General features: G+C 42.2%; 1 protein-coding gene across 3 annotated transcripts in view; it reads right to left on the bottom strand.

Annotated features, from left to right (window-relative positions):
- LOC124721379 (plancitoxin-1) overlaps window positions 1-16,313 on the bottom strand; it is a 32,325-nt gene extending 16,012 nt beyond the window's left edge. For 2 of the 3 annotated variants that reach the window (XM_047246313.1, XM_047246311.1), the window contains exons 1-2: window positions 16,160-16,313; window positions 7,708-7,894 (exon numbers count right to left, since the gene is read on the bottom strand). In XM_047246313.1, the coding sequence (XP_047102269.1) occupies window positions 7,708-7,894; window positions 16,160-16,269 (297 nt within the window). In that variant the 5' untranslated portion in view covers window positions 16,270-16,313. Of the gene's footprint in view, window positions 1-7,707; window positions 7,895-15,720; window positions 16,044-16,159 lie in introns of those variants that run through there. The other variant, XM_047246312.1, reaches the window with a different exon arrangement.
- Window positions 16,314-21,992: the final 5,679 nt, after the last annotated feature.

Below are 21,992 nucleotides of genomic sequence, written 5' to 3'. Positions count from 1 at the left end.
CAAACATGTAAATGGACAAAAGGGGAAAAGAAAACCATAGAAATGCAAGACATGGGAGGAAGAGATTAAAACAACAAAGCAGATTACCATGGCTGGCTGACCATGAGAATAAAAAAGGAGAAGCCAGCCACTCTGCAACACATTAAAACCTCCACTCTACAAGAACTAGGGTGGAGGACACAGAGGGACAAAGGACATGCCCTAAAACTTAGATCAAATGATAAAACCCACCCTCACGAATAAAACGTAAAACTAAATCAGCCAATGAGACGTTGTCACATAAAATTAGCGGCAATCAGTCCGGTAACAGAAGATTTTGTCACTGGGCACCAGAATACGGGCCACTGTCAACTGGGCGCCGCACCAACGTTCAGGCGGGTCTTCACAGCGCAGGAGGTAACCGTGGGTCGCCCAAGCATGGCCAATGCGGAGCCAGCAGAGGACAACTGATTCCCTGCGAGAGGCCTGCATGGAAGACTTCCACATATTCGTAGTCTCCTTAATGACACACAGTTTGTTGTGTGTACTGTTAAGCAATTCTGTCTCCCAAAGCCCAAAAACCCTACAGCATAAGTCAGAGCACAGGTCAGACTCAGAGATGCAGATCAGAAGCGGTTTCTGCATAGCCTGTTTGGCCAGCCTGTTGGCAAGTTCGTTGCCTGGGATGCTGACGTGTCCTGGGGTCCACAAAAACACCACTGAATGACGGGACCGGTCCAGGGCATACATGGACTCCTGGATGGACACTACCAAAGGCTGGCGAGGGTAGCACTGGTGTATAGCTTGTAGGCTGCTCAAGGAGTCAGTACACAAAAGAAATGATTCCCTGGGTCACGAATGGATATACTGAAGTGCACGAGAGATGGCCACCAGCTCTGCAGTGAATACACTGCAGTCATCCGGCAAGTAATGTTGTTCAAAATGGCCTCTGTGGATGCAGGCGACGCCAACATGACCATCAGCCATTGAGCCATTGGTTAAACCACTTCATAACCCCCGTAACACGTCAAGAATTGAGAGGAAGTGACAGCAGAGAGCGGCAGGAGTAACAGTCCTTAGGGTCATGTGAAAGCTCCAGACGAATCTGTGGCCTAGGTGTACACCATGGAGGTGTATGCGGACGGACCTGGATGGGAGGTGGTAAATGGAAGGACTCCAGTTCAGACAGAAGGGATCGCAATTGACAGAGCTGACCGGGCCACCAATGTGGGAGATGAACTGCCGTGTATGGAAAAAGAAGACGATAATTCGGATGCTCAGAAGAACTACAAATGTGTGCAACATAACTGGTGAGCAGTTGTGCATGTTGGTTCTACAATGGAGGGACTCCGGCCTCCATAAGGACGCTGGCCACCGGACTTGTCCCAAAAGCTCCTGTCGCTAGGCTAATGCCACGGTGGTGCACTGGGTCATGTACACACAACACTAAGGGCACTGCTGAACCATACATCAGACTCCCATAGTCAAGGCAGGATTGAACAAGGGCTTTGTAGAGCTGCAGCAGAGTAGAGCGATCTGCACCCCAGTTGGTGTTGCTCAGGCAGCAGAGGGCATTGAGGTTCTGTCAGCACTTCCACGTAAGCTGATGAAGGTGAGGTAGCCAAGTCAATCGGGCGTCGGAAACCAGTCCTAAGACTCGATATGTCTCCACTACAGTGCGTGGATCATCATGAAGGTAAAGTTCTGGTTCCGGATGAACGGTATGATGCCGACAGAAGTGCATGACACACGACTTAGCAGCTGAAAACTGGAAGCCGTGGGCAAGAGCCCATGACTGCACCTTGTGGATGGCTCCCTGTAGGTGCCGCTCAGCAACACCAGTGCTGGTGGAGCAGTAAGAAATGCAGAAGTCGTCTGCAAACAGAGCGGTTGAGATGGACGGCCCTACAGCTGCTGCTAGACTGTTAATGGCCAGTAAAAATAGTGACACACTCAATACAGAGCCCTGTGGGACCCCATTCTCCTAGATATGGGAGGCACCAACTCGGACGCGGAAAGTACGGAGTGACAGGAAATTCTGGATAAAAATCGGGAGTGGGCCTCGGAGACCCCACCCATATAATGTGGCAAGGATATGATGTCGCAAAGTGGTGTCATATGCTTTATTTAGATCAAGCAACAATGTGTTGGTGAATGGAAAAGGCTGTTCGGATGGCAGACTTGAGGGACACAAGATTATCAGTGGTAGAGCACCCCTGGCAGAAGCTGCCCTGATATGGAGCCAGTAGGCCACGTGACTCCAGGACCCAACCCAACCGCCAACACACCATATGTTCCAGCAGCTTACAAACAACATTGATGAGGCTGATAGGATGATAGCTATCCACATCAAGCGGGTTTACGCCGGGATTGAGCACTGGAATGATGGTGCTCTCCCGTCACTGCGATGGAAAGATGTCATCGCACCAGATCCGGTTGAAGATGGCCAGGAGATGTCGCTTGTAGTCAGATGAGAGATGTTTAATTATATGGCTGTGGATCCAATCAGGCACAGGAGCTGTGTTGGGGCAATGTGCAAGGGCACTGAGGAGCTCCCACTCTGTAAATGGGGCGTCATAGGATTCACTGTGGCGTGTAGTGAACGAGAGGACTTTCCATTCCATCTACCGTTTATGGGTGCAAAAGGCTGGGGAGGGGGGGGTAGTTGTCTAATGCAGAGGCTTGAGCTTTGTGCTCGGCAATCGCGTTTGCGTCAGTAGATAACACGCCATTTGTGGTAACACCAGGAACACCTGTTGGGGTCTGGTAAAAAAAAAAAAAGTCTGATCTTTTGCTGGGGGCACCCTAAAGAGAGAAGGATAGCATTTTCTTCCACAGAAACGATTTTGGTAGTCACCTGCTCAACCATCACATCGTTAGAACCATGTGGGGCAGAGTCACCGGTGACAGCAGAGGTGAAAGTTTCCCAGTCGACTTTATTTAAAGCCCATCTGGGCAGGTGTCCGTGGGCTTGATGCCGGGGCAGTGACAGGAAGATGGGGAAGAGGTCACCACCACACAGGTCGTCATGTGCTCTCCAGTAGATAGATGGCAGAAGTCATGGGCTGCAAATTGATAAATCAATGGCCGAGTAACTACCTCAAGCCACAATAAATTTAAGAGGCAGAGGTCGAACTGAGGCAGTAAAATTTCAACATCTTTGCCTTGGCTAGTAAGCACGGTGTCACCCCACAAGGGGTTATGGACGTTAAAATCTCCCAAAAGTAGGAAAGGTGTATGGAGTTGATCAATTAGTGCAACTAATACATTCAGGGGTACTGCACAATCTGGAGGAAGATATACATTGCAGACAGTTATTTCCTGCGTCATCCATATTCTGATAGCCGCAGCTTCAAGAGGGGCTTGAAGGTGCACAGGTTCCCTACAGATTGAGTTTAGGACATAAACGCAAACTCAACCTGGCACTCAATTATAGTCGCTACGGTTCCTGTAATATCCCTTATAGCCAAGGAGGGCATGGGTCCCCATTGCCGGGAACCGGGTTTCCTGGCGGCCAGTGCATACAGCAGGTGTAAAGCTTAACAGTTGCTGTAGCTCAGACAGGCAGTGGAAAAAACCGCCGCAATTCCACTGGCGGATGACATCATCGTGAGACTGGGAAGGCATGGAACATTCAGTGAGGCAGTTTACGATTCAGGGTCACCTGCTGCCACCGACTTTCTGCCTGAGCAGTCTATATCCTTTGTGTCTGAGGGTCCGGCGAGATCTAGGTCCGCAGCAGACGTCAGAATCTCCACCCCATCCTCAGACGCAGAACTTGTAGGTAGCGGTGGTGTGGGTGCCACCACAAGTTCCTTGTTCTTAGGGGTCTTCTTTTTCGATTTCTTGTGCTGTTCCTTGGGCTTCCCTGGCTGGTAGGACTTCACTGAATCAGTCTCCGGGACTGAGGATGAGTGTGAAGCCCTACGACCAGCTGCTTTTGGGCTCTTCAGCCGCTGGTGGATGTCATCTTTCCCACTAGCAGAAACCTGGGAAGGGAGTGACCCAAGGGACCATTCCTACCAAGAGGAGCCAAAGAAGCCTTATGCTTCTCTGGCTCAGAAGTGGGGACTGAAATCCCCATTGGCTGGGGGGCATTGCTCCCAAAGTAGGTGGTGCGGGAGCAATAGGGAGGAAGTGTCCCCCACCATCAAGGGGCCAGGTGTAGTCTCCCTGTTCTGAGATATGACAGGAATTCGAGGAACTGATGGGGCGAGACCCGTTCTCGTAGCGGCAGCATATGAGGTGGTCATAGCCACAGGATGTAGACGTTCAAATTTCCTCTTAGCCTCAGTGTAGGTCAGTCAGTCTAGGGTCTTATATCCCATGATTTTACACTCTTTATGTAAAACCCTGCAGTCTGGCAAGCAAGGTGAATGATGCTCTCCACAGTTGACACAGATGGGAGTATTGGGATGCGATGGACGTCCACAATCTCGACAGGTGGGGCTGGAAGTGCAGCGGGAAGACATATGGCCGAACTTCCAGCACTTAAAGCACCGCATCGGGGGAGGGATATATGGCTTGACATCACTGGGGTAGACCATCACCTTGACCTTCTCGGGGCAATGTGTCACCCTCGAAGGCCAAGATGAAGGCACCGGTGGCAACCTGGTTATCCCTCGGACCCCAATGGACGCGCCGGACGAAATGAGCACCTTGCCCCTCTAAATTGGTGCGCAGCTCGTCGTTAGACTGCAAAAGAAGGTCCCCATGGAATATAATACCCTGGACCATATTTAAGCTCTTATGACACGCGATGGTAACAGAAACATACCCCAACTTGCCACAAGTGAATAATGCCCATGACTGGGCAGAGGATGCCATTTTTATCAAAACTGACCCAGAGCGCATTTTGGATAAGCCCTCCACCTCCCCAAACTCGTCCTCCAAATGCTCCACAAGAAACTAAGGCTTCACGGACATTAAAGATTCCCCATCAACTTTCGTACATATGAGGTACCAAGGTGGAGCTTCACTGCCATCCTTAGGCTAGCGTTCCTCTCGTGGTGTGTGGCCAGGGAGGGGAATGACTTAGGGTCATATTTCTTAGCATTTAAGTTAGACTTTGCCCACTTAGAGACTGCTGGTGGCAGACCACCAGCAAGATATGACGTACTACACTTCATGGCGTTTCATCCACCCTGATGCCACCCACTCCGACCCTCCGACCAGGGGCCCTCCCCACGGGCACCACCCAGCCACACTAAAGGTCACCTGGCAGGATGGCGATTGCCGGGAGTCCTGATGCCCCAGGTTGACAGGCATCTACTCCTTGGCATACATGGGGAGTTAACGGCGCAGGCATCAGCAGAGTGATCCCTGTGTTGTCAGGGGGCTACAACCAACAGGATACATGGCAGGCCCACCACAACAGACTGGCTACTGTGCTGGGTATGAGGTACAAAGAAGTCCAGGGTCATCGTCGGCACAGAAAGTGACACTGCATAGTACATGGTGGAAAGTGCACCCAGAAAGGTGTCCTCGCCAAAGAGATGGAAAATTGCAGGACTGCAATGTGATGACGAGAAAATGGGCTAAAGATCTCAATGCACGATGGACACAATGCACCATGAAAGGCGCTTTTCCCCAATTGGCTTGCTCTTCGGGAAAATATTGAAAAATGGAGGTCAAACCCTACAGGGGACCATCACATAAAGGAATGTGAGACTCCTTTTAGTCGCCTCTTACGACAGGCAGGAATACCTCGGGCCTATTCTTACCCCCGGACCCGCAGGGGGGTACAGGTACTGGTTTCTGTAACTATGCCTTAGGCTTGTTTCTTTTTGAACATCCGTTATATATACACCGAGCGTGAGTTACATATTAATGAATAATCCTTGTGAATTCTACATAAACTTTTCCTACAAAAAATGTAACCATCACATGACTTCAGAATTTTCAAAATACAAATATCATGAGTTTCAACTTTGGAGGTACTTTTTTGCACTGTTGATTAATATATTACTAACTTTGACAGAACTATTAGGGAGCTCCAGTCTTCCAGTTTTGCGAATTCACTAGCTATTTTTGTTCCTAATGTAATTTCCTTGACATAATTTGTGCATAAATTGTGAACAATGCTCTATTACAAACCTCTGTCCAAAAGTAACATTTAATACTATATTGCTTTAATTTGGGAAAGATCGAGTATGCTCTCATGTAAGAAATGTCGCATTTCATCACTTTTATATTTCTAGTCCCACATATTCATGGCATTCGTATTCAGCATATTTATCTGTTTGGAATACTTTTAGATATATTTCACAATCGTGTTACTTATTTTTTGCAAGGCTTAAAAGTGAAATAGCATAAGTGACAGTGCATTATTTTATTGCAAAAATATACTGATATGAACTTTAGCATGCTAATCATTATCTATTGCACCTAATTTTCATTGTTTCACTACTAATTTTGTATCTAATCTAATATAGCCTTTTGATACCTCTCTGTGTCAGATGTGACATCATTTTGATACTATGTGACATTGCCATTGTGGAGGATTAAAGTGATCAAAGAATTGTTGAAAAGGTTCTTTATCCGCATATGGATCACAGAACACAATAAATGATGACCGATGACAGTATAAATGTATGTTTACAAGTGCACTTGTACCTCCTCTTCAAGACAGGTCAATACGATTTTATAGCACTGAATCATTGTCAGTACAGTATTGAACTAACTGTTAATGTTATTTCAGCATCATTTTTTAACATACATTTACAGTAGCTTGTATGAGCACAGAGATCTGAAAATGGTCATAATTTATTTTATTCTATGACACAAGACCAAAAAAAGAATCATTCCAGCAATTCCCGGATTTTTGCCACCCTACACAGTGACTATGTTTGTTTTTCAATGTTTCTTAGCAAACAGAAAATCACTTTCATGCACGCCAGAAACTCTTCAACAGGTAAGGTCCAGTTTCGAAACTGCTGTCAAAACAGAAGCTATTTTCCACTGGTGGACTTTAATTTGCAAGTGTATGGTGGCATTATGTTCAGTGAGTATATATGTGGTAAACAATGAATCACATTGATAACAAGCTATTCTAATGCAGTGTATCTATAGCATTTGAAAATTTTTGACAAGTCACTTTTCTCTTTAATATTAATGATGCGCATGGTATACTCTCAACAGTTCTATCTGTTCAGATGTGATACACTGACACCACATTTATATATGTGCAGTTCAGTTCACAAACCCTGCAGTTCCATAAACACAGCTATATTTCATTCAAAGCTGGTGAAAAGTTTCAACAACAACCATGATATTAAACCTTTTTCTCCATGAAAGCATCAACTGAAGTGTGTATAGGTAGCCACTAACATGGACAATGTTACTGCACCATGATTCTGTTTTAAGATTTATTTATTTTATATAATAATTAAATTCTGTCAGATTAACCTACAATTTAAAGTTAGTCTGGAAAACAAAAATATGTTCATAAACAAAAGAAAATTATTTTTGCTAACCTTCAGAAATTATACAGACTATTGTCCATTATGTCAGTTCACAACATGAGACATATTACACAGACTTAATGACTGTCAACATTGAACACAGAAAACTGTCATGACAACATGATTGGATTCTGTAAAAATGAGTGGCATTCCATAAGGTAGCCTTTCAAATATTATTATTTTCGTACTGCAATGAATTGAAGTTCTGATATTTTGTCTGTATGAAATTAACTTATAGAGAAAATGCTATAGTAACAGGTCTTACTTGATTTGAACATGACTCATACAGCTGACTCATTGTCCTGCCAGGCAGTGAATCAGTGCTGTTTACTGATTTTGAGGATAAAACCCACCCTTTGCTTGCATTGGATGTCATGTATAGATATGCAAGGCCATTTCTAATTAACACATTGTCTGAAGCTTTTATCTTTGGCAGCTTATAAATGACGTACCTGTTGACAAAAGTACATAATCACAATACAGAAAATATTTTATATGGAAAAAGCATTTCTCCCTGTGTATACTACCTTTAAAAACTCTCACACTACTTAGACAAGACAGTTTACGTCACATGATTAAACAAAGGACACAGATAAGAATCTAATACACGGATTTCAATCCCCAGGTAATTTTTCCAGCGTATTGCACAATGTACGCCGGATGTCAGCTTCATCCTGTGATTTAATGATGTTGTGGCATATGACACTGTATGTGTGCAAACAGGAAGATAACAGAACACCAGTAATATATTTTGTGTATATATTATTTCGTGGAATATAGATTTGGTGACAGACTGCCTGAGGCATATGTCAGGTTGTCAGATGAGAGTTCATTTGCAGTTTAGTGAAACTGTACTGGGGGATTCAATTACTCCAAAGACAGTATCTGGATGTCAAACAAATGAACTGAAAGAGGACCACCATATTACACAACTAAATGAGGGCGATATGGAATATAGCAAAGGACGGGTCAGGTAGAGCCAAATATGGAGGAGGAGAAAACAGCTTTAAGAGTAAGCAATATGTTGATAATGTGTGTGTAGTGCACTAACGTTTTGAAACTTTCCTGACAGATTACAAGACTTTAACCTGAAACCCTGCATTTCTTACTGATGGAGCTGCGCACACATGACTCACAACCCAATCTTGCAGACTAACCAATACCAATACTCTGCAAATCCAACAGTGAAGTATATTTCCCACTGAGCCACTTATTATGGTTTTTTCCCATTCCATTAGCCTATGGAGTGCAGGAAGAATGACAGCTCAAATGTTTCTGTGCACGTGGTTATTAATCTAACCTCATCTTAGCGGTCCCTACAAAAGGAATATGTAGGAATCTGTAGTACATTCCTCACCAAATATCATTTCTCCAAACTGTAAATAATGTTTCATGAGACAGTCGGCAACCACCTTTGAGCGTCTGCCAGTTCAGGTTTTCCAGAATTTCCATGCACTCTCACAAGGGTCAAACAAACTTGTCACTATTTGTGCTGCCCTCCTTTGTGTTTGTTCAGTATCGCTCATTATATCTATTTGGTACAGGTCCACACACTTTAGCAATATTTTAGGTGGGGGGGACGGGGTTACATAAGTGTATTGTTGACAGAAACTGCTATTTTTGATTTTGTGAATGGAGCCTTGACCACAACAGACCAGAAAGGACATGTATCAGCAATATTTATGGACCTCACAAGAGTTTTAATGTGATAGACAACTTATTGCTTCAAAAATTAGAATATGTACGAATCAGGGTCTTAGCACATGACTGGGTAACATCATACCTGAAAAGCAGAGAGCAGATAGTGGAAATCATGCATCAGAAAGAAAACTTCTGACACTCTACAGGAAAAGGAATTAAGTATGGTGTGCTCCAAGGTTCTATCTTGGGCCAAGTGCTGTCCTTGACATTTATCAATGACCTAGACATATCCAGAAACACCCAAACATACACTCCTGGAAATTGAAATAAGAACACCGTGAATTCATTGTCCCAGGAAGGGGAAACTTTATTGACACATTCCTGGGGTCAGATACATCACATGATCACACTGACAGAACCACAGGCACATAGACACAGGCAACAGAGCATGCACAATGTCGGCACTAGTACAGTGTATATCCACCTTTCGCAGCAATGCGGGCTGCTATTCTCCCATGGAGATGATCGTAGAGATGCTGGATGTAGTCCTGTGGAACGGCTTGCCATGCCATTTCCACCTGGCGCCTCAGTTGGACCAGCGTTCGTGCTGGACGTGCAGACCGCGTGAGACGACGCTTCATCCAGTCCCAAACATGCTCAATGGGGGACAGATCCGGAGATCTTGCTGGCCAGGGTAGTTGACTTACACCTTCTAGAGCACGTTGGGTGGCACGGGATACATGCGGACGTGCATTGTCCTGTTGGAACAGCAAGTTCCCTTGCCGGTCTAGGAATGGTAGAACGATGGGTTCGATGACGGTTTGGATGTACCGTGCACTATTCAGTGTCCCCTCGACGATCACCAGTGGTGTACGGCCAGTGTAGGAGATCGCTCCCCACACCATGATGCCGGGTGTTGGCCCTGTGTGCCTCAGTCGTATGCAGTTCTGATTGTGGCGCTCACCTGCACGGCGCCAAACACGCATACGACCATCATTGGCACCAAGGCAGAAGCGACTCTCATCGCTGAAGACGACACGTCTCCATTCGTCCCTCCATTCACGCCTGTCGCGACACCACTGGAGGCGGGCTGCACGATGTTGGGGCATGAGCGGAAGACGGCCTAACAGTGTGCGGGACCGTAGCCCAGCTTCATGGAGACGGTTGCGAATGGTCCTCGCCGATACCCCAGGAGCAACAGTGTCCCTAATTTGCTGGGAAGTGGCGGTGCGGTCCCCTATGGCACTGCATAGGATCCTACGGTCTTGGCGTGCATCCGTGCGTCGCTGCGGTCCGATCCCAGGTCGACGGGCACGTGCACCTTCCGCCGACCACTGGCGACAACATCGATGTACTGTGGAGACCTCACGCACCACGTGTTGAGCAATTCGGCGGTACGTCCACCCGGCCACCCGCATGCCCACTATACGCCCTCACTCAAAGTCCGTCAACTGCACATACGGTTCACGTCCACGCTGTCGCGGCATGCCACCAGTGTTAAAGACTGCGATGGAGCTCCGTATGCCACGGCAAACTGGCTGACACTGACGGCGGCGGTGCACAAATGCTGCGCAGCTAGCGCCATTCGACGGCGAACACCGCGGTTCCAGGTGTGTCCGCTGTGCCGTGCGTGTGATCATTGCTTGTACAGCCCTCTCGCAGTGTCCGGAGCAAGTATGGTGGGTCTGACACACCGGTGTCAATGTGTTCTTTTTTCCATTTCCAGGAGTGTATATAAAACTTGTGGATGATACACATGTTTTGATAATAGGTGAAACTGCTGCAGAACTACGTAATGAAGTACAAAACTGCACTGCACACATTGCAAAATGGTTCACCAATAACAATCTTTTTTTTAACACCGAAAAAACTGTTGCAATGCACCTTCATACCACACAAAACGAACATCATTAACCCCTACCATAAATCTATTTAATAAACAATTAAAAACTGTAAACTCGACAAAATTTCTAGGAATATGGATTCAGGATAACATAAAGTGGAACACGCACATTTATTACACAGGCACAGGCACAGAAAGGGGTGAATTATACTGCCACTAAAGTCTTTGGTCACTTACCAAATAGTATCAAAAGTCTGACAGATAACCAACAAGTATTTAAGAACAAATTAAAAGGATTTCTGAATGACAACTCCTTCTACTCCATAGAGGAATTTTTAGATATAAATTAAGAAAAAAAAAAACAAAAAAATTATAAAAAAAATGAAAAAACACAAAAGTTGTTGTATTAACTTAAGTATGTTGTTAAATTAACTTAATTATGTCATGTATTGGAAAATTTGACTCATTCCACATCATTACGAAATATCGTATTCATGATCCGTGGAACTAGTATTAATCTAATCTAATCTAAAGATCAGCAACAAGCTAGCACAATATGCTATGACATAAAAATACATACTTGCTAGGTGTACAACAAAAGAAAGATAAAAAAAATTGTGTGTTATGGTCAAGCGGAATCACAGCTACAATATGGGATAATTTTTTGGGGCAATTCACCCATAAGCAAAAGCTGTTTTATAACACAGAAGAGAACCACTAGAGCAATTGAAAGTACCACGCACAGAAACTCTTGCAAACCCCTTTTCAAAACACTCCCAATACTACCACTGCCATGCCTGTACATTCTTGAGATAATTACTTCCATCAAGAAAATTTCAGAAGCTAAACACAACTTAGTATGTACAAATCAAGCAATCCACACATATGACATCAGGCAAAAATCAGACCTGCACAGTGAGTATGCAACCACAATTCAGACAAAATGGACCACTGAAAACTGGCAAAAGCTTTACAATAAATTTCCCCATCACATTAAGAAAATAAAAGAAAAACAAAAATTCAAAGTGGCTTTAAAAACACATTTGCAAGGCAGGTGCTATTAGACTGTAAATGAATATCTGTTGACATAAATTTGAATTATTTCAGTTTTTGTATTCTGTATCCAAAATTGCTTTTGTGTCTGTTGTGTTAGATTGTACTATTACTTTAATGTATTATTTTTCAATTATTTGCTGTCGTGTATCGTGTGCTTCAAATTATTTATTTTATGTAACATCCATTAAAAACTGTGTTCTTATGCAAAAAGTAAGCTATATCATATATCAAAGATTTGAGGAATGGATGCTTAGTTAAAAAAATGAAAATAAATAAATAAAGCAGTCTCCTTCGAAGACTGAGTGTCTTTTCCCATTTTGCTACCAATGAATCAAAGTCTCCGCCTGCTTTACCTACAACAGAACCTATGAGATGATTACATTTCATATCCCTACAAATTGTTAATCTCGGGTATTTGTACTAGCTGACAGATTCCAATGGTGACCTACTGATATAGCAGTCACAGCATATTATGTTTTCACAATTTTTGAGGAGTACAACTTTACATTTCTGAATAGTTAAATCAAGTACAACTATGAAACTGACCAAATATTTGTGCAGTTTTTTCTGACAGCATTTCGTTATAATTAAGTGCTTCACCTGTAAAAAGTCTGAGGCCACTAGTAATATTCATTAAAGTACAACACAAACACTAAGGGTCCCGACACACTTCCCTGAGGCACAACTGCTGTTAATACTACACCTGTCATCGATTTGCTGACCAAAATAAATTGCCACACCCTCCCTACCAAGATATCTTCAATCCCATCACAAATTCTGTTCAACAGACCCTACTTTATAGTGTCATAGTTTTGTTACTAATCATCAGTTTGGTATCAAGCCACATGCTTTTCGGAAGTCAAGAAATACTGCAGCAACCTGTCCACATTGATCCCTGGCTTTCAGGATGTCACATGAGAAAAGTGCAAGTTGGGTTTCACGTGAGCAATGTTCTCAGAATCCGTACAGGTTAGCGCAGAGGTGGTCACTGTGTTTGAGATATCTCAGTAAGTTTGAGCTCAGACCATGTTATAGGATTCTGTAGTAGATAGATAACAATGATATCAGACAAATTTTTTTTAGATCACTACTACTACCTATCTTGTAGATGAGTGTGGCCTGCGATTTATTCCAACTGCATGGTACTTCCCCCCTCCCCCGAGATCTACAGAATGTAATGGTTAAAATTCTTCTAGTTGTTACTACTTCCCAAACTTTACAGTAATTCTCCTGCATACCTTGCTGAACTAGTGCTCCTGGAGGAAAGATATTTTAAAGAAAGAGCTTAACCTCTGACTTGGGGTTGTTTTCAGAATGAATATTTCTCTGCAATATACTTTCTCCCAAACGTGTGGGTCCACCAAGGTATTCTGGAGAGATTTTGTGAAGTTTGGAAAGTAAGAGAGATGAACTAGCAGAGTTGAAACTGTGAAAGTGAACTGCATAGCTCACATAAAATTGAGATAAGTAGGGAGTCATAAGAATATTTTTTTGACTTCTGCTGTAAGTTAAGGATATACAATGAGAATAACATCAAAAAACGGAAATCATCAATACTTGACAACTTCTAGCCAATATGGGGGTTTCTGAAGTTATTCACTCTCATGTTCCATGGATCATTTGTACAATTAATCATAATGATGTGGAAATAGTCACTTTATTTCCACATTACACATTCATATGTAAAAATAGCTATAAGTTGATCATCTACGAAATAGAAGGTGTTGCCAAGGAGAAATTTTCTCAGTTAGTTTTCAAAATTAACTTTGCTGTCTGTTGGACATTTTGTATCACTGGGTAAGTGATTAAAATTTTTAGTAGCAGCATTGTGCCCATCTTTTTGGGTTAAAGAGTGGTACTGCACTGCCCCCCCCCCTCCCCCCTTCCATGAAATCTTGGTTGTGGCGACAGACTGGTCTGTAGCACAGCCCAAGGTGTATGTTATGTTGGAAGGTGACAACCTGGTTGTGAGTTGGTAAAGCCAACAGATGTGAAAGTAGAATATCTGGTTGTGCTAACAAATTGGCTGATAGTTAAGCCTTATGTTTAAATCTGTACCAAACTTAAAGCTGGAAGGGCAGTGGGGGAGGGGGGGGGGGGTAGCAATACATAATTTTGTGCTAAAGAATACCTTAATGTGGAGTAATGAATATCATTTTCCCTTCTGGTATTGTAATTATGCACATCATTGTTCCTTTTGAACTACAGTGGATCATTTACAACAAACTTCATGTGGGAATAAATATGCTGCGAAGCAGTAGTCAAGATGTCAACAAGATGATCGTGGATGAGCATGGAATATTATTCTTACAGCACATTTTTGAGCAGCGAAAACTTTCCTTCTTAAAGTCGAATTACCCCAAAACATTATTCCATACGACATTACTGAATGAAAAGTACACAAAATACGCCAACTTAACAATTTGTCTCCCAAAAATTTGCAATGATTAAGGGTTCAAGAATGTGTGTTTTTCCAGTTTAAGTTCTCATCAAAATAGGGACATAAAAATTTGGATGTTTCTATCCAAGTTATTATTTTCTCACCCAATTACACTTGTCATTGGTGTAGTACACCTACATGTGCAGCACAAAATATTTGTGTCTTTTTGAAATTGAGAGTGACACCAATCACAGAAAATCACTTGATAATAGTTTTAAGAGCATTATTAACAATTTTTTCTACTGCTGTATGTACATGTTTGGATTGATTACAGTACTAATGTCATCCGCAAAAAGAACTAATTCTACTGTATGTAAAATAGACAGAAGGTTGTTTACATTTATGAGAAACTGTAGTGGACCTAATAGACTCAGATGCTAAATTTAAATATACATCAAGATTTACGTAAAAAGCTAACACATAAACAGCCAACATGTAACCATATTTTCAATGCAAAAAACATTATCTTATAAATAAAATGAAACATGATATAATCACAGCAAATTACTGGAAATAAGATTCACTGCACATGTATATAACTAAATTAAATAGTAAACTCCGTAAACGTGTGACAGACTGCAGATACGATTTACAGTTTTAATGCTTGTAACAATAATTCCTATGCCACCTGAAACTGAGGCTGTTCTCTAGTAAGAAAGTAGATGATCCACAGTAAAGAGTACTGTGCAAAAACGAGTAGATATTAAAAACAGCATACTGGTTAATTCTATTATTGGGGCATGATAGTATACTCTAAAGAGTACTGAACTGTTACAGCAGCAAGAGATCACTGGCAATGTTACACTGGGTCTTTGGATAACACCGGCAGATGGAAAAAGGCAGGCAGGAAGATAACGTGGATTAACCGAAGCATTCAACACTCCTTTGCCAACTCAGCACCAAACTGTCGACCTCTGACCTAGCCTATACTTAAGGCTATACTACAGATCAGAATGTCATCACAATTTATGATCCAAGAACTAACCGAGACACAAACGAAATATTGTCAGTGTTCTGTTCTCATGTTGCCTGTGCATGTATGAAACACACCATCCATATATTTCAGTATCAGTAGGTTCAGTTGACCCGGGAAATGGAGCAAAACTTCAGCTTGATTGTGAAGGAAATGTACTGTGTTTTTACAAAGAAGCCTTTCTAGCATTAACCTTAAATCTTTATGCAAACCATAGAGAATCTACATGTGGACGTTTGGATGGTTTTTATATTTTTTATTTTATCGCACTCCATCTGTTGGCTAGTCTAGTGTGAAACACTGTGTTGCCTCATTCAGTAATTACCAATCCCAGATGATGTTTGTGAATCCAAAGCCATCAGTGTCGTATGGCACTTTTACGGTAGTCTCCGAGCTAAGCCATCCGGCAATGTCTCCACAAAAGAACATAATGATCGCGCCACCGTTAGCCTGGTCGTTAAACTCAGTTTCTTTTACGTTCTTACACAAAACATTAGTGAAATAGACACTGCATCTCGCTCTGTCTACAGTTTTTTTCAAATAAAATTATTTGGTGCGGAAAATTTGAATGAACTTCCATTCAGAATTTAGTGTGCCAATTAATTTAACTTTCAGCTTGTACATACTCTGTTTCAAAACTTTCAAATCATAATAAATTCAAAACTTAAATATGTAATGTGAGTTTCGCCGAGCCTGTGACTCAGACACCACTGGCGAAAGGGTGACTTTTCTAGTGTTCCGTTACATTTTCCCACAAATCTCACCAGTCAACTGCATTATTTTCTTCATCAACACACCGCACTGATTCTTGGTAACAATCTGGCATCACCACACTCAATGCCAAAATAAAAATAAACAAGTCAACCACAAACATTGTTTTAAAAATTTGACAGTTCGTTCCAATATTCGTATTTAATCGACATTAGTACGACTTTCAATCGATACTATTCACAGCCATCGACTTTTTATTTATTTACTCATCCTTCGAACTTTATTTAGAGCGGTATTTGATACGTCAGTGTATATTTTAAGGTACAGGGCAAATTAGAGTTTGAGAATTCATAATACTGTACAATTCTGCGAAATTAACTCCTGTGTTTGGACCCTGACGTGCATTTACAGCTCGGGGTTATGGAGCGAGGCGAGCACAGGCAGGAAATCCAAATCTCAGTGATTTTTGCGTGGCGCGCAACACAAAATCAGCTTGTCGATAGCCAACAACTTTCATTGAAAAGATATGAAAACACACTGAAGTTAAACGCATTTTCAAAAGAAAGGTCTTCTATTATGTATATTATATGACATGGTTGTTCTCTGCTGGTGACCTGATTCCAACTTCAAATCATTTTGTATTGTTATAATTCTAAGTTCTTTAATAGAAAGAACTTATCGCTTTTGCGTCAGGTTTCCCATTATATTATACACTTCAGCTTTTCTTTTTTCCAACTTTATTTTCGTGCATTCATCTTTTCTCCATACCTTGTCACTATGCGATGAGCAACAAATTTCTCAGCGACTCTTCTATCTGTGGAAGCCAAGCGTTGGAAAATGGTTCAGCAACATCTGACATACATAGCTGAGGCCGTATTTTGCATACTTCAGCTCTCATCCCACCAAAAAATAATGATGGCCCATCTTGATCTGAACTGTTTGAAATAAGGATGCAAAACACAAGGATCATAGTAGGGTATTTGACTCTTCTGGAAATTGTCTTAAATGACTAATCATGTCTTTTTATCCTCCTAACATGCGTTTTTTTCAGTTGAATTTCAGTATTCTTTTATAAAAACGGAAATGAAATTATATAATTTGAAGGTCCTCTAAAACGCTCCATTTGAGTCGTGAGATGCTGCTCCTACTGTCATAATGCTAATTCACAGTGATGCCTTGTTTTGGAATGTACGTTCCGGAAAATGGGATAGAAAAGGCGTGTAGTACCACACTGTACAAATACATCTATAAAAACTCCTGACAAGTTGTCCTTGTGTGTCCCAGGGAATGAGAAGATGGATAAAATGTGGTTGCACTGTACTGGTAAACTGCCATCACGTCGACGCACACGTTCACTAAAAAATTAAAAATGTGTTGCACTGTGAAATTAACATCAACTTACCTCCCAGGTATGCTCACCCACTGTTACAATGAAGTATGACGTCATTCAACGAAATTAAACTACTAGTGAAAATTGTCGTTTTCCCAACTACGTCTCAATTATTCGGTAGCTCAGTTGTTATAGTGGTAGATGGTCGAGTTTTATAAGATGACGTCCCCCTGGTCCGATCCATTGAACAGGAAGACGTGATTGAGATGCGCACGGACATTAATGGCGAAGTGGGCTGGAAGTCACGACCGAACATTTATGGTGGTATGTCCTTCATGATTTCCTGTTTGCTGAAACGCCCTGTCTCAGACAAACGGCAAAACACTGTCGCAAACATTGAATACTGTGGTTGTTTTCAGTGGGGATGGGTCTCCTGATACTATCTTGCTGCCTGCCATCTGTTGCCATTTCCCTTTCCGTAAATAAATACCATGTCGGCAAGCTCTCAATTCGAATATGGAACCACTGTGTGCAATGCTTTATAACATCAACTACAAGGTGAGTCAGGAATAGAAGTGCATCGGACATAACACAACAAGTACTGTGGTAGGAGAGGGCGCTAGGGCGTGACATAGAAGGAACAGTACCGCCCTCTAGGAGGAAACCATGCATACTGTAACTGTAGCTGCATGGTACAGTGCATATTGTACCGCAGTCTCTGCAACAAAGTATGATAGAATAAATGGTCTCTCGCATCGAAACCATGCATTTCCGGACATACGTTTATTAGAATTTTTTGTTCTGTATCCTCTCATCGATCAGTCCCTAAAGTTTGTACACAGTGGTAAGAATCACCCTGCCTATAATACCTCCACAATCGAAACAAGCTACAATCAGTTCTTGCTTACCCTATTTTCGTCTTTCGTGTAAAACTTTTAAAAATGTATTACCCTTACAGGATTCCAAGACATGACCTACTTATCTTTAGGGACATACACTATCCATTGCGCTACTGTACGCCTGCTACGAACAGTTCCTCTGCTGAGTCTCTTCTACAGAGGAAATCAGCACTAAGTTTTGGTAAGAATAATTTTATTGTGCTTTGGGTCGTAGCTCGTGACTGATAGTCGACACTCCAGTTACAATCTACGGGCTCATTTGAAAAATTTCTACAGCTCCTTACTTTTGAGCGAGTTTAATGATGTTGCAAAGAGCAGAGACCATTGTTGCTCATACCGCCACTCGAAATGGGTGGGGCATGAGCGCATCAACCGAGGCTTCCACAATCAGCGTTCACAAAATTCTCTTCTATTGTTATTTCAAAATTGTAATTGCGTTTTCCATCACTAAGTGGATGAATTGTTTGCAAGGAAAGGTGCGTTAAAAATCGTTACTTCGGCTATCGCTCCTACAACACATGGATAGCTTCGTCGTATTCCTAGCCCGTGGCGTCACTGGAACGTCAGCCAATGGCAGAGCATTTTCGATCACATGACCAAATCTCGATATTTAATGATTTTTAAGCTTTTATTACACAAAAATATGAGATATTTTGTGAGAACATTGATCGTAAATGCTATTTAAATGCTATAATCAGTCAGAATAACAGGAAACCGAATCATATCTTTAACACAGGAAAATGCCTATTAATTCGAAGCCCTAACCACTGGTTCCATCGGTGTGTTAGATGTCCCTTCGCATTGTCACCCATGGAGAGTGCTATAAGGCCTTAGGACGGCAGTAGATATGTTTAATTACTTGGCCGTAATACACCAGGAACGGCTTGATGGAGGCCCCAGTTGTCTCTCGTGCGAAACAATAGATATTTGTCATTGCTGACAATTGTCAATGGCTGAGTACTTGTACCATCCAGACTATGTTTAGAGTTAAGGCACATACTCTGGACATTCCATTGTGGCAAGCGAGGAAAGGCTTCTGTCTTTCCTCTAGCACATTGTAGCATCAGTTATTGCTGTACCACACCCAGCTGCCTCTGCTTCACAATGTCTGTCAGCTGTGTTTTGCTTCGCAACGCATAACATTCTTCCTTGCCTGCAGCTGACTCCGTTTCAACTCACTTTCACTCTGGCGTATTTTTTCATCTACATCTACATCGATACTCTGCAAATCACACTTAAGTGCCTGGGATAGGGTTCATCGAACCACCTTTACAATAATTCTCTATTATTCCAATCCGAAAACAAAGGAAGTAGGTTACAGTACGCTTGTTCGCCCATTGCTTGAATACTGCTCAGTGGTGTGGGATCCGTACCAGATAGGGTTGATAGAAGAGATACAGAAGATCCAACGGAGAGCAGCGCGCTTCGTTACAGGATCATTTAGTAATCGCGAAAGCGTTACGTAGATGATAGATAAACTCCAGTGGAAGACTCTGCAGGAGAGACGCTCAGTAGCTCGGTACGGGCTTTTGTTGAAGTTTCGAGAACATACGCTCACCGAGGAGTTAAGCAGTATATTGCTCCCTCCTACATATATCTCGCGAAGAGAGCATGAGGATAAAATCAAAGAGATTAGAGCCCACACAGAGGCATACCGACAATCCTTCTTTCCACGAACAATACGAGACTGGAGTAGAAGGGAGAACCTAGAGGTACTCAAGGTATCCTCCGCCACACACTGTCAGGTGGCTTGCGGAGTATGGATGTAGATGAAGATGTAGAACAGTGCATATTAAAATGAACACCTACATTTTTCTGTGAGAGCTCTGATTCCTCTTATTTTATTACGATAGTCGTTTCTCCCTATGTAGGTCGGTCTCAACAAAATATTTTCACATTCAGAGGAGAAAGTCGCCGATTGAAATTTTGTGAGAAGGAACGCCTTTATTTTAATGATGTCCACCCAAAATCCCATACCATGTCATCGACACTCTCTCCCCCTACTTCGCGATAATACAAAACATACTGCTCTTTTTTTGAACTTTCTCTATGTACTACATTAATCCTATCTTGTAAGGATCTCTCACCACGCAGCAGTACTCCGAAAGAGGACGGACAAGCATGGTGTAGGCAATGTCTCTAGGTCTAGTAGATCTGTTACAATCTCTGAATGTTATGCCAATAAAACACAGTCTTTCGTTTGTCTTCCCCACAACATTTTCTATGTATTCTTTCCAATTTAAATTGTTTGTAATTGCAATTCCAAGATATTTAGTTGAAATATGGCCTTTATATTTGATTTATTTATAATGTAACTGAAGTTTAACGACTTCCTTTTAGCACTCATGTGAATGAGCTCACACTTTTCATTATTTAGGGTCAATTACCAATTTGCAATTTATTTTGATCTTCTGATGACTTTACTAGACGATAAACGACAGCATCATCTGCAAACAATCGAAGATGGCTGCTCCCATTGTCTCCTAAATCATTTTTATAGATAAGGAAAAGAAGAGGACCCATAACACTACTTTGGGGAACACCAGAGATCACTTCTGTTTTACTCAATGACTTTCCATCAATTACTATGAACTGTGACCTCTCACAGTAAATCATGAATCCAGTCGCATAACTGAGATGATATCCTTAAGCTCGCTATCTGACTACAGGCCGACCAATTTTGACCGAATCTTGTCGATACGCTACGTTGCCCTGCTTTTTAGCAAGACCCGGTCCCTCAGGTCGTCAAAACAAGATTATTATTTACACTAGAGTTCCTGGTGACTGGGCCTTCTGGCCCTGTTTCGCCTTTTAAGAATTATTCTAGCAATTGGTTTTCTTAACCCTATCACTTAATCCATTACATTTCTACAGGATCCCTTGCACTGCTTCTTAACTCAGACCCCACAGAACTTATTGCATTGCTAGGCGTCTTTCACAATAACTTCTACTCGCTATTCCCAACTTAAAAGCTGAAATGAATAAATTATTCTTAATACTATCCCCTTGTGCATTCATATTCCTTTTGCTGGTTTTATGTCTGAGGTATCCAATCCAACAGAATCTGAATGAGATCTGGCTCCAAATTCAGATTTGTGCCGCATCTTCTACATACAAAAACAAGGACTACACTCAGCAGACCAATGTCATTACCATAGTTGGTATGACAATAATCAATGTCGTATCATTCCAGCACTGATTTTCCTGATATAAATTTACATGCTGCAACAAGGTTTCCAGGGAGACTCACCCCTCCTGCTGGTTCAGAAGCGTGTTTATTAATTCCTGCCCTAGAGTTTGATTTAAGCTCGTTAGATCTGTGGCAGGTAGCACTTCCATGAGCTCCTCTGACAAATACAAACGAGGCTGCGAAATATTCAGGTGAGTTATCCCTGAAACCGTGGAAGACAGATCGAAAGTAGGTCCCATTGGCTCGCAGTTATTAGTTCTCTTGATGCATAAGCTACTGGATGTTCTACCCCTTCTATCTCTTGTGACAACACACAGTCAAGTGAACAGTTTGATGCATGACATCATAAAACGAATTCTCTATTAAAATCGGGAAATACCAATATCAGACTCGACGTTAAAGCTCCTTTTACCTCCTCAAAAGCATGCTGGCATTCTTATGACCACAAAAATTTTGTACCCTTTTCT

The sequence above is a fragment of the Schistocerca piceifrons genome, chromosome X, assembly GCF_021461385.2.
Source record: "Schistocerca piceifrons isolate TAMUIC-IGC-003096 chromosome X, iqSchPice1.1, whole genome shotgun sequence".
Lineage (NCBI taxonomy): Eukaryota > Metazoa > Arthropoda > Insecta > Orthoptera > Acrididae > Schistocerca > Schistocerca piceifrons.
This window is presented reverse-complemented; position numbering and strand designations above follow the sequence as displayed.